The sequence below is a fragment of the Rhodnius prolixus genome, unplaced genomic scaffold, assembly GCF_049639745.1.
Source record: "Rhodnius prolixus isolate KJV_2025 unplaced genomic scaffold, Rpr scaffold_3, whole genome shotgun sequence".
NCBI lineage: Eukaryota > Metazoa > Arthropoda > Insecta > Hemiptera > Reduviidae > Rhodnius > Rhodnius prolixus.
In genome coordinates this window covers 26,166,909-26,180,986 of record NW_027411603.1, presented here as the reverse complement: position 1 = coordinate 26,180,986, position 14,078 = coordinate 26,166,909, and the positions used below count along the sequence as shown (strand labels likewise).

The window sequence follows — 14,078 nt, the reverse complement described above, 5'->3', positions numbered from 1 at the left end:
TTATTAGTGATTTTATATTTATTGAGATTTTAAATGAGTATAGGAAACAAAATAGAAATATATTTTTATTTTAAATACAACCAATTGTCTCTTAATGAAATTATACATCTATAAAAATGTTATACATATATACATAAATAAATAGCTATTCACAATGAGCAAATTCAACCAATCTATAGCTACACAAACCAAGATTGGCGATTGTACCATAATGTACAGCCAACAGGTAATATTACAGCAGCACTAAAACAAACAAAATTAGCTATTCATATTTAAATTCAAAAAAAATAAATTCAATATTTAAAAAGGATTAATTTTTTAAAAAATTTCCAGCAAAAAAATAAAAATGAATAAATTGTATGCCTTATTCAGGAATTCTCAATTTAATTTCTTGTTCAATGATTAATTAACTGATACGTATGTACTAAAGCCTAAACTAATTGACTTAAAAACTATTTATGATCTTTGGTATATTTAATGTATATTTCACGTTTCTTCAGAGATATCTTCAGCGAAGCAATCATTTCACTTTTTGTTATTCTATTCATACAGTTTTAATTAATAAAGTTTCTTAAAACCTAATATGATACAAATCTGATGAAGTCTGTTAATACTTTTGGGAGGAGATAAAATATATTGCACTGAACCATATTCTAGAAAAAAATTTAACTTAGTAAAAAAAATGTTCTCACCACATTGCAATTTTAAAACCTGTGTGATGCCTTAACAGCGAGTATCGTTCTACTTTTATATCTCTGTGCTGTTTAAAATCTCTCAAAATATCTTTATAACTGAAATCACAGAATGAAAGTTATTAATAATATTAGCAAACATTAGTAAGTTAAGAATTACAGTTTGGTATTACCATCCATAATTTGATGTAGCTATCAACATAGAATTGCTAGAGCATTCTTTTTTATGAATTAATCCATATTTATCAAATAAATTAGCTATCTGCAATAATTTTTTTTTAATTATCACTTTTATAAATCCCATTGTTTACATATTGATCTTTAACTAAGCTTTACGCTTTATATATCTTGTAGGCATACCTCAGTTCTTTTCATTGTCGTTCCCTTTTTCCAACATACATGTAATATAGGTGGTCTGATTGAAGCAGGATCGTTTCCGCTTAAATTCTGTTGAGGGAAATAATTTATTATTGATGTTATTACTTGTAACTTGATTTCATATAAACTAACATCGCTGTTTCCATTTCATGCATCAACCTGCAAGCAATATTAAACTAGTTTCTTTATGTAACAAAATAAACCAGGAACTGTTTATTTTATTTTTTAAAGGCGCGTCAACATCTTAGGCATACTGGCACCCGGAGTTTGTTTACCATATGTGCACAGCCGGCCTCTGGACGGTAAGCTGAAAAAAGTTTCAGGAAGAGAAAATCTAATGACCAGCAGCTGGATACGAACCAGTATTCTGCATTCGAAAATCAAACTTATTTACTTTTATCCAAAAACATCAAAATGAACTACACGTTTAAGCTTCATTATAACTAATCAAAATCCCAGAAAATATTTTTCATTTTTTATGTAACAAACATAATTGTTTAAAACTTATAGCGCAAAATAATGGAATCAAAGCGATTAGAGATTTTAGATTAAAAGGTTTTCATTAATTCATTGTGAGAACAAGAGATATTTCAACAATAATAAAAAATTTGGTTAACATTTAAGTTTTAGAGGAGGAGGTAGTGATTGACTGACTGGCTGTTTGAATCAAAAAAGTATGATGCTTTCCATTTAAAGCTGTACCCTATTAATTCCACAAGAAACAGGAATAAAATTAGTAATGTTTAGAATAAATTATAAATTATGCTTGTTTACGCCATAAACCACAGAAATATATTTACACTCAAGTGATTACAATGAAAGCAACCGAACGTATTCATAATGTAATGAAATACGTACTCAATCAGATAAGCACAAACTTTATTAATATATTTTTGAAAGCATAATCTCACAAATAAGCTAATTAGATCTTTTAATGCTACTTGATCTTAACTTCAGAGAATGCCTAAGAATATGTATTATAATAACTTATACTGTAACTGTTGAGTCCAAAATTTACAATTTATTATGAATAACTCAAATAACGTACAAATTCCCTCTTTCAAAGGCAGTCTGAGAATGAAGATAGAAACTTACCACATAAGGGATTTTGGCTCTCGCTAAACTAATCTTGTTCGCCAAGAAAGCCAATGAATTCATGCATTCTTTGAACGTAATCAACCTCAATGAACTATTGCTGAAATGTGAAACAATAATAAGATTTTTATTTGTGGAGAATAGAAATTATAACATAGCATGTTTATTAATTAGATTAAATTACTCCTTTTTAAGCAGAATTATGACATACATTTCGCTAACATTTACTTTTCTATTGATATTTAAAATAATTTTTATTTCCATTGAAGCCTCTACACATTGATTCATTAATCATTTTTGTTTTCTAAGAGTGCGTTCCATTAAGCGACCACAACGATCAAAACATACCTTCAGGCGTTCCACTTGGCGACCGCGATCGTTGTGGTCGTGGCGAAAACGTCACTATTTTCGCTCACGCGAAGCCCACAACGCCCCATCTATAGAGTTGGGTCGAAGTGGGCGTTCAGAAATATGGCGCAATTTTTAAAACAAAATATGGCGACCGAAAAAATTATCTCATGTAAATGAAAGTATTATTACATGTAAATAATAGAATGTGTTTCTCGAAAGTCTACAAAAAATAAATAAATAAATAATTACTTATCCCTTTACATACTAAATCACTGAATATCACAAAATCATTTACCTGAAATAACTTTTAAATTCTTCATCTGAATAAAGATCAATTACACTGATAGCTAATAATACGTGGCCTAAGTTTTCGCTTTTCATCATTGCGATTTTGTAAAATTGCATTCCACTCTTCGTCGGAACTATGTAGATAAAGAACTTTCTAAAGCATTATTAATAAATATCTAACTGTTGCCACAAAAGACATTTTAATTTTATTTAAACGTAAATTTTATAAATATTCCACTAAAATGTAATATAAAAAATTGAATTATATATATATTTTTAATATAAGTCAACTTTACCAATAATTAATAAAGTTTATCATAACTGTTATAAACGGGGTTAAAATTAAAAAAACAACCTCTTCAAGCTTCTTATTTTCGAGGCCGCCATTTGTAATGTTTACATGAACGGTTAAAACGCCCACAGTCCATTCCACTTGGGTTTTCGATCGCGACGCTCGCAAGCAAGTGGAACGGGCAAAATCGCGGTCGTGAGCGTGGTCGTTGTGGTCGCTTAGTGGAACGCACCCTAAGTGAAAACATAGCAAATGTTTACACTTATTTTTGGCATATTAAAGAAGTAGTAAACAGCATAAGATAGCAATAGAAATATATCTTCAGTTCACTGTACATCGTGTTTGGACGGAAGCACTCACGAAATCTTATTGGTCAGTAGTTGATGGGGTAAGAAGGAGCCAAGAGAGCTCCTGCATCCGACTATAATTAAGCGATGATAATGAGCTCTTCATCTGACGGTTCATGATGACAAATGATACAATTACATCGCTCCCACGGTATATAATAGAAAGTAACATCCGAACGATAATAATACCGGACAGATTAAAATAGGCCGAAAAATCATTTAGACAAGATACGTTTTGGTACATACACGTACCTAATAAAAAAGCACAAATTGGAACTGGTATTTATTGCAGGAAGCAAGTAAGCTTCAATCTTTCAAGAAGAGGTGGAATGTCCATAGCACTGGGATTATGAGCTATCCAATTGTCAGACAGCAATGAAGGTAGTGCAGTATTGTAGGGCTGTATTTCCCAAACCAAGATAGGCAGTTAAATGTTATCATTACCCGTTAGCCTTGGTAGGCAAGTTTTGTAAGCAGAGTAATTTTCTCTGTTAGATTCTATCAAACTTCTGGGGATCCGGAAATCTTCTGATGCGTAAATAAGGCTGAGTTCGCCATTCTAAGTTCTGAGAAAAATAAAAGTTTTCCTCTTATTTTTTTTTTAACATCAAAGGCATTCATTCGTACATACAGTTTTTTATAGAGTACTGTCAGCGTACAGACAACATGATACAAACAACACAGCCAATCACCGGACAGTGAGCTGTACAAGAAAATCTAAGTACCAGTAGCTGGATTCGAACCCCTGATCTCCGCGTGGGAATCCAGAACGTTTTGCACTCACCTAATCCTCTCCCTTTCCTTGTAATTTACTTAAAAATAATTTTATTAAAATTAAAGCTGTGTGAGCTTGCCAACATGGCGAACTAATGGCTTCCATCTCTGGATGGTCGCCGTTCATTCCTTTCATGTCTCCGGGTGCACATACATGTGCGCGTGTGTGTATGTATATGCAATATGTGCGTGTGTATGTATTAGCACCGTTTCCTTACCCTCATCTCTTTTGCTTATTGTAAAATTAATTACAGTTGCAAAATAAATAAACAAATAAAACAAATAATTTTATTAAATAAAAATGATTTTATTTAAAAATAATATTAAAATGGAGCCAGATTAGCAAATCTTTTAAATAATATTAAAGGCCCTAATAAGTTATTCAAATCTGAATTTTAAAAATATCGTTAGACTGATAAAATTTATTTTAATTTTGTGTTACGTCAATTCAGCAAATTTTGTCGGTTTAGCCACCATAATAATAATGATAATTAAATTTGTTGCAGAAATTATAGATAAGAATTCTTTCAAATTGTAAAGAAAGTTTGAGGAACTAGACCCTTAGAGTTTTTCAGAAATAAATTTCCCTTTTCGCAAGGAATGAGAAAAATTCATGTGAATTTGCAACACCAGATTTGTTTTGTTTTAAAAATTATTTGCATAATTATTTGCGTAATTTCATTTACGTTTAATAATTAATTTTTGCGAAATAATATAAGAGGAATACTTTCTTTAACAATTAGCAGTGAAATAGCAAGGTAGCATTTAGATGTGCCATATAAGTTGTACATTTTTTCCATTAAGAATTAACTCATCAAGAGATTTTTAACATTAGGCTAAATATAAAGGCAAGCAAATAAATGATTTTATTTAAATACAGACTTACCTATTTTGTGAATTTATTAAGTAGTAACCTAGCTTAATGAAACAAAATCCAGTGAAATAAGAATCCCATCCTGCATCATGTAGGCGCTGAAGTTCATCTAACAAAAAATATAATAATCATGTTCTTTCTAGCGACTTCTAACATTCTGATGTATATTTTTTAAAAATAAAAACTGGGCATTAAAAAATAGTGGAACTGGAGCACTTAAGAAAAGAAAAGAAAAAAAAAACACCTGATATTATTTCTAAATTTTAACAACATTTAAGAATTTTAAAATCGTTTAGCATCAGATTACTAAAGTTTCCAGCAAAGTACTTCACTTATTGCACATTGGATTCCGTTTGTACTTTTCCAATTTTAATTTTGAAACTTTTTGACACTTGAAGAGTCAAAAAGGAAGAAACACAAGGTCTTATGTTCGTATTTAACTAGTTACACTGATTTTATTTCGTAACAACAAATATTTCTAAGGCTAGAATTGTTAAATTGAACTAATTTACAATATACCTTTAACATAATTTCCCGACACTAAATTTATAAATGGTTGATAAATAATACCACCTTCATCTTGTAATAATGCATATAAATTTCCAAGTGATGTATCGTACAGCAAAACTAAAAAACAAAAAAATAATCAAATAAAACATTTGTTAACAATGATAAAACAAAAAAAATACAAAAAAAAAGTTCTATTCAATAGTTTTAATGATAACCTTTGTTTAGTAATTTTTGAATTTCAAAAGCCATTAGTTTGGTGTCATAAATTTCAGGAAACATTTCGTGAAGGGTGCTTTTAAAAGAATTATAACTAGCTAAAACAAAAACCAAAATTTGCCTCAATTACAAAGTATGATTAAGACAACAATATAATCAGTTAGTCGCCATTACTGTTCAGAGGTGTTTAGTAACAAGAAAACACATCCAGGGGTGCTTTAAATTAAGAGTTCCAGCAAAAATCACCACAAATGTTGATGTATTAAACAATAAAATGATGAAAATGTAAGAAATGTTTTGCGGATCCCAGAGAGTATACTCTCAAATGACGTGTATACTCGTTCAATAATAAGCCTAAGCACATCTGTGTCAATACGCTATTATTTGCCCTTAAGGCTTCTTTTACACTTAATGCTTCCTCTAGTATGAAAAACTTAATTATTATAATTTTATAAGGAATATGCAACTGAAGGATAATCCCAGCTCGTATAAGACTAAACATCCAAAAAACAATTTTTAAAACTATACAATTGAATAAATATATAATAATATGAAACTTACGTGGCAAATCTTGATAAAATTGATGGTACATTATAAGAAGATCGTAAAGTAAATTGTGCCCAACTAAAGGTTTCTTACTTTTCATTAATAATTTAAAGACTTCAGTAAATCCTAGTAGTGATTTAATAAGATTTTCAGTACTTGCAGGATCATCATCATTTAATTCATGAATTCTTCTATCTTCTTTGGTAACATGTTTTACTATGATCTAGAAAACAACTTAATTTCTATAATTCACTTCATAAAACTAAGCACAATTGGATGCCTTCACTACTTCGAGAAAGTTTCCCAAACGACAGGCAGTACAGACTCTAAAGCAGTAATAAAAAATGTTTTTACATAAAAAGCCCCAAAAAATTGAATCCTCGCATATATGTATATCATTTTGAGTGGAAGTACAGACACCATTAAAAAATTGTGCAATAAACCAATTATAGAATTAGATTTAACAAACTTAAGCGGAATTGCAAACTACCAAATAATTATGAACGGTTGAATAAATATGACCATCAGAAACTTAATTCATTGATGTTACCCACCAAAAGCAAGCAACATTAAATTTCCTATAAATCTGCTTAACCCAGAGCCTCAAAACGTTTCTTGTAAACAATAAAATGTTTACTTCGTTTTACTTTTAACTCGTTCTCGATGATTTTTGTTAAAATTTTCGACTATATTTTTTCAATGATTAATGAATCAAGGAGTCACCCAATTGCAGAGAAAGATGTGCATTTATTGAGCTTCAAGACCATATGGATTTTTTTTTTAATATTACCCTACCCCGAACAGAGGGGGTAAATGCAGAAAACTGGGAAGTTACTTATATCGTAACCGACTTTTCACTGAAATCAAATTATTAATTTAATCGTATGTCAATTTTTAAATACCAATTCAAGGAACGAAAAGAAAATTAACCATTTTAGTTTTGAATTATTATTTAATAAAACGGTAGTAAAAAAATACGGTAGCAATAAAACACAGTAGTAATAAAACACAATAGGTAGGTGCCTACCTAAAATAGCTTCAAAAATTGTTCGAATCATTCAAACAAGGAAGTGGGGAAAGAATTGTGGCAAATTTTTAGTTTCTTGACTACAATTGTTTGTGCAACTTATTTTAATGACATAATGGAGGTTTTTTTTTCAATCAAAGTTAATTAATAATAATTAATGGTTATTTTCTTTTTGTTCCTTCTCCAAAAATTGATTAGTTTTGATTATTAATTAACTTCGATGAAAAAAAAAACTCCATTATGTCATTAAGGTAAGTTTAAGATAAGATTGTCAATAATATTAGACGTGTAGATTCATCATAAATTAGGCATCGCGAATAAGGGGGCAATTTGAACAATTTTTGTAGCAATTTTGAAATAATCCATTTATCGGACTTTGGGTGCGATTTATGACTTTCTCAAAAATGGCTCTTTTTTTACACAAAAAATTGTTCGCAACTTATCCGGAATTTCAGTAACACAGAAAAATTTAATTTTGGGATTCTCAGGGTTATTAAACAGATACTTTACTTTTTGGAGGAGAGAATGGATTATTGTTGTGTTTTTTGCATTGTGTTCACCTGATACATCGAAAATGATTTAATAATTAAATATCAATTAAAGTACAAACCCTGCTATTATCTTCAGCGTTAAATGTCCATGTTTCTACAAATCTCCTTCTGATTTCCTTATGAATAAAATAACGATAACTTATATCATCTGTTTCAACAGGTATTTCGTAAGTGTCATTATATGAACTATTAGCCAACCATGCTACAATTGCTGACGAATGAGTTGTAGCATTTTCTACATCTTTATAGTCCAATGCACTGTCTATCCAATTGATAAGACTTCCATTTGTCAACTTCATTTTAACTAATCTTTCCTGCGTCTCATTTAAAAAGGAAATCCCGTCGTAAAAGCACTAAAAAAATAAATGTTTTTAGAGGACTTTATTACAGAAATATTATATAAAATAAAAATACAAGTGTTAAGAAAACTGAAATGGTAGTAATTAGATTAAATATATAATGTGAACATGAATATATAATGTAACATGAGATAGATTTCCAAAACAATTATACAATTTACTATCAAATTAACTTTCAGCTTTACGAAAGTAAAGCTAATTAAGTATCTAATGAATAACCATAGTGCTGTTGATTACACTTTGAGCCTGCATTATAAATAGATAATGTGAAAGGAATTCGAAATATTTTATGCCTTAAGAACCTCAAGTCGGGTTCGAGTCTCTCAGCTTGCTCTAAGACTTCCTCTTTGCAGGAGCCTCTTATAAGGTGAGAATATGTTCCAGAGAGCAGAAGAGCCCTGCAAACTCCAGGCGCCCATGACCTTGAGATGTTGAAGTGCTTTAAATAAATTCAAATAGAAAATTATGTTATTTACCTTATTAAAATCGAATTTATTGCGGCATAAAAACTGGAGAGTTGCGGATTTAAAAAGGAGTGATGTTTGCACAGGTCCAAAAGGCCTTGGAACTATATAAAATCTATAAATAGTAGCATTGTACTTCTTTAAATCTCTCATAAATGTAAACAGTGACAGACCAACTTGCAGAATAACCGTATTATGTAGATGGTTTCTGATTTTCAAGTACCTTTCCGGACCATCATCAAAAAAACTGGAAAAAAATATAAATGAATAAACGTTTCTTTGCCTGCAATATACTGATGTTAAAACTATAGTTTGATTACCTAAGCTTAAATGCTTAATCTAAGATCAAAAATGTCCTTCTTTAGGCACTGGAGGAAGGAAAATGACACGTTACTAACGCCAGTGGTGTCTGAAACGCCAAATATTTGATTTTTTTTTTTTTTTGCACCAGCTATTTGCATATTTCTGAACCCTATTTTAGTAATACTGGACATAAATTCAAAAGCAGAGGAATAATCAATGATACATTCACAATATACATTCTATTAGTCATGAATAGATTACGTAAACAACATTAATATTTTAATTGATTAGGACAAGAAAGAAAATAACAGCTATACACTGAAGAATAACATCAACAAAAAGTGCGGCAAAGCTCTGTGAAGGCTCTGGGCGCCAACGAACTGTTCTTAAGGAAAAATAAAAGTCTTATGCGTGCCAATTTCAATGAGAACGGTGATATTTTATAACTAATACTATATATCCAAGTTACAAAAATTAAATTTCATCAGAATAGCTTTAAAGACCGAATGTATGTTTTTATAAACATATTCACATTTTATCTAATCTACTTACCTATTTTCAAAATCATCAGATGGTAGATGAGAAAATTCGCAATCTAGAGAAACATACGAACACTTTTTTAAGTCACTTTCAAACTGAGGAAAAACTGTAGCAAAGTTATGTCTAGTTACATCAACCATTTTTAAAGAACATAATTTGGATTAACTTTCCTAAACATATAATCATTTGTATAACTTTTATGGCTCGTATAAGTTAAAATTTACAAATATCCCTCCGAAAGTAAACACTACTGCTAAGGTTATATTCGTTATAACCGAAATAAATCCTTCTTCTTCTAAGGTTAACATAATTGACACTAGATTAGTGATGGGCTATTTGAGCGGACTCGTTCCATTGGAACGAGTCCGATGGTGGAACGAGTTGATTCAAATCCCTATTTTTAAAAAAAGTGATTCCGCCCCGCCCCAAAAAATTTAGGCAAATAAAAATGAAAATGAGGCAGCAGAAGGTTTGGAACGATTAAACATAAGAACAAATGTCACGCAATTTATTATATTATTATATCATTAAATGTTAGCTTTCCCAGTTAATAACAAAACTATATTTCTTTAACACACATTGAGTACTATCCCTAATTTCCAATTGCTCTGATAAATATAAAATTAACAACGTAATACAAATATTAACACAAAAATAGGCTAGTCAAATATAAATTAAAGCAATGCAGTTTTGTCATTATCTAGCTTGACCACTAGAAGACTGGAGTTAACTTACTTCAACAGTATTCAAGGTAGAGAAACGGAAATGGGTAGGAAATTATTCCATAAAAATTCTAACCCTTCAAAATTATAATTACTCATAATATTTATTTACTAAGAATTGAATATCAAGCTTTAAAAATATTATCTCATTATCTTACGAAAAGAAAAAGCTGTGTGCTTAATCTTTAACATAGCGCTGGACACTCTTATTCTTATCTTCATTGGGTAAGTTTGAACGTGTACATGTCAGCTAGACGGTCAAAGTAAAACTGGGCCAAAATTTAGTATTACCTAACTGGTTTACTTAGTGTAGTATCCCTCCCACTCTATCACCTATTTCACAAACATTCATCGATTAAAAATATTTTTTAGTTAAATATTCGTTTCATTGGAATACAAAAAACATTATAACGCTTTCTTAAGATGATTTGAATTTTTAAAATTTGTTTTTGTCCATTACTCTTATAAAATACGAAGAATTTCAAATAAAATATAATATACAAACACAGAATGATCTAGTGTGCAGGTGGAGTCAGTCGTAGTTACCATGACAACGGAACCGTTAAACGACTCCGGCCCAGCTCTAGCATTTTCATTGGTTAAATCCACTGGAGTTGGTGGAGTCGAATCCGGAGTGATTTTTTTTTTTTTAATGATTTAAGGCGCGTCAACATCTAAGGTTATTGGCGCCCGGAGCTTTTTTCAGTGCACTGCCGGCCTCCGGACAGTGTTCTCTCGTTACAGACAACACTGTCCATCACCGGACAGTGAGCTGTAAGAAGCTCCTAGGAAGAGAAAATCTAAGGGGTCAGCAGCTGGATTCGAACCCGGGACCTCCGCGTGGGAGTCCAGCTCGCTAACCACTCAGCTAATCCCTTCCCTACCGGAGTGATTTAAATCCTTTTGAAACCGGACTCGTTCCATTTTTTCGTTCACTGAATCTAGCCAATAGAAATTGCTGGAGCTGGAACCGGAGTTGTTTAACGGTTCCATTGCTATGGTATGAATCGATTCCAACAACTCGTTCACCGATTCCGGTCTCTGTACTTACCCTATGCATTAGTAACATTGTAAAAAATATCATTAAATGTTAGCTTTCCCAGTTAATAACAAAACTATATTTCTTTAACACACATTGAGTACTATCCCTAATTTCCAATTGCACTGATAAATATAAAATTAACAACGTAACACAAAAATTAACATAAAAATAGACTAGTCAATTATAAAAATTAAAGCAATGCTGTTTAGTCATTATCTAGCTTGACCACTGGAAGACTGGAGTTAATGAGCTTCAAGAGGATCCAAGATAGAGAAACGGAAATGGGTAGGAAATTATTCCCATAAAAAAAAATCTAACCCTTCAAGCAAAATGATAATTACTCATAAATAAAGAAATATTTATTTACTAGGACTTGTATATCAAGCTTTAAAAATATTATCTTATTGTTTTACAAAAAGAAAAAGCTGTGTGCTTAATCTTAAACTTAGCGCTGGACACTTACTCTCATCTTCATTGGCGTAAGTTTGAACGTGTACATGTCAGCTAGACGGTCAAAGTAAAACTGGGCCAAAATTTAGTATTACCTAACTGGTTTACTTAGTGTAGTATCCCTCCCACTCTATCACCTATTTCACAAACATTCATCGATTAAAAATATTTTTTAGTTAAATATTCGTTTCATTGGAATACAAAAAACATAACGCTTTCTTAAGATGATTTGAATTTTTAAAATTTGTTTTTGTCCATTACTCTTATAAAATACGAAGAATTTCAAATAAAATATAATATACAAACACAATGATCTAGTGTGCAGGTGGAGTCAGTCCTCGTTACCATAGCAATGGAACCGTTTAACAACTCCGGTTCCAGCTCCAGCAATTTCTATTGGCTAGATTCAGTGAACGAAAAAATGGAACGAGTCCGGTTTCAAAAGGATTTAAATCACTCCGGATTCGACTCCACCAACTCCAGTGGATTTAACCAATGAAAATGCTAGAGCTGGGCCGGAGTCGTTTAACGGTTCCGTTGTCATGGTAACTACGACTGACTCCACCTGCACACTAGATCATTCTGTGTTTGTATATTATATTTTATTTGAAATTCTTCGTATTTTATAAGAGTAATGGACAAAAACAAATTTTAAAAATTCAAATCATCTTAAGAAAGCGTTATAATGTTTTTTGTATTCCAATGAAACGAATATTTAACTAAAAAATATTTTTAATCGATGAATGTTTGTGAAATAGGTGATAGAGTGGGAGGGATACTACACTAAGTAAACCAGTTAGGTAATACTAAATTTTGGCCCAGTTTTACTTTGACCGTCTAGCTGACATGTACACGTTCAAACTTACGCCAATGAAGATGAGAGTAAGTGTCCAGCGCTAAGTTTAAGATTAAGCACACAGCTTTTTCTTTTTGTAAAACAATAAGATAATATTTTAAAAGCTTGATATTCAATTCTTAGTAAATAAATATTATGAGTAATTATAATTTTGAAGGGTTAGAATTTTTATGGAATAATTTCCTACCCATTTCCGTTTCTCTACCTTGAATACTCTTGAAGTAAGTTAACTCCAGTCTTCTAGTGGTCAAGCTAGATAATGACAAAACTGCATTGCTTTAATTTATATTTGACTAGCCTATTTTTGTGTTAATATTTGTATTACGTTGTTAATTTTATATTTATCAGAGCAATTGGAAATTAGGGATAGTACTCAATGTGTGTTAAAGAAATATAGTTTTGTTATTAACTGGGAAAGCTAACATTTAATGATATAATAATATAATAAATTGCGTGACATTTGTTCTTATGTTTAATCGTTCCAAACCTTCTGCTGCCTCATTTTCATTTTTATTTGCCTAAATTTTTTGGGGCGGGGCGGAATCACTTTTTTTTAAAATAGGGATTTGAATCAACTCGTTCCACCATCGGACTCGTTCCAATGGAACGAGTCCGCTCAAATAGCCCATCACTAGTAGATACTCCATTCGCTAACCGCATCACAAAACCATTTTTACTTTTTACTCTCTTATACTTCTCATAAAAAAGAGTGTGTGGACATCGCGCAAATTTCTATTTTGATTTTTCATCAGAAATATCCATTTGAAGGTTCACAGAGTGTGAAAAAATGGTTCAGCAATAATGTAATATAAAAGCAAACTAAGAGCATTGAAACCAAGGTAAAACGATGTGTGTAATTTTATGAAACAGAATGTTAAGCTTTTACTAGTTAAAAAACTGCTCAGCACAGATTTATTAATTGTATCATAACTGTACGATATATTTTGGCGGATTCCCGTAAGGATGACCAGAATGTGCGTACTCATCTAAAGTAGTGCATCTGTTAAGAATTCATAACGCTCTCAAGGATATCGTAGGGTGTTGCAAGTTTTCTGAAAGTGTAATCAAGTAACTAACTTGCATGATAAAAAGATTCCTTAAGTTGCTACTTATAAGGCGTAGCTTGGGGCCTTACCAGCTGTACTTCGTGCATCTTTTCAGAACACAGAAAATAAATTTCAATTTGAACTGAACATAAATTTTGGATAAAAACAAATAATTGTTTTAAATAATGAAAGGAAAAACATGCTATTTGGTTTGGATTTAAGAACTTTGTTACTCGCTCCTCCAAACGACACATATGTATACATTTATTACTAATTAAATTCATTTTTCTTATTAAAACTAAAAACTAGAAATAGTTCAATTATATCTACATACATATATATTTTTTGCTGTGCT

General features: G+C 31.0%; 1 protein-coding gene across 5 annotated transcripts; it reads right to left on the bottom strand.

Annotated features, from left to right (window-relative positions):
• Nucleotides 1-38: 38 nt before the first annotated feature.
• LOC141453565 (pre-piRNA 3'-exonuclease trimmer-like) lies at nt 39-9,913 on the bottom strand. 5 transcript variants are annotated; one of them, XM_074126940.1, is made up of 13 exons: nt 9,620-9,912; nt 8,777-9,011; nt 8,001-8,294; nt 6,379-6,586; nt 5,817-5,915; nt 5,611-5,718; nt 5,104-5,200; nt 2,812-2,958; nt 2,166-2,265; nt 1,053-1,139; nt 866-954; nt 693-791; nt 39-243 (listed from the first exon to the last, which is right to left on the bottom strand). In XM_074126940.1, the coding sequence occupies exons 1-13, from the start codon at nt 9,745-9,747 to the stop codon at nt 180-182; spliced, it is 1,755 nt and encodes a 584-aa protein (XP_073983041.1). In that variant the 5' UTR covers nt 9,748-9,912; the 3' UTR covers nt 39-179. The 5 variants fall into 5 exon arrangements, with proteins under 5 accessions (XP_073983041.1, XP_073983044.1, XP_073983042.1 ...); XM_074126943.1 differs by lacking the exon at nt 9,620-9,912 and adding an exon at nt 9,085-9,173; XM_074126941.1 differs by lacking the exon at nt 5,817-5,915 and having other exon boundaries at nt 9,620-9,913.
• Between the last annotated feature and the right edge of the window lie 4,165 nt (nt 9,914-14,078).

Coding starts and splice junctions, on each gene's coding strand:
- LOC141453565 (XM_074126940.1), bottom strand. CDS start 9,747: ATGGTTGATGTAACTAGACATAACTTTGCTACAGTTTTTCCTCAGTTT. Junction 5,719..5,816: donor TCAAAAATTACTAAACAAAG/GTTATCATTAAA, acceptor TTTGTTTTTTAG/TTTTGCTGTACGATACATCA. Junction 5,201..5,610: donor GTCGGGAAATTATGTTAAAG/GTATATTGTAAA, acceptor ATTTTTTGTTAG/ATGAACTTCAGCGCCTACAT.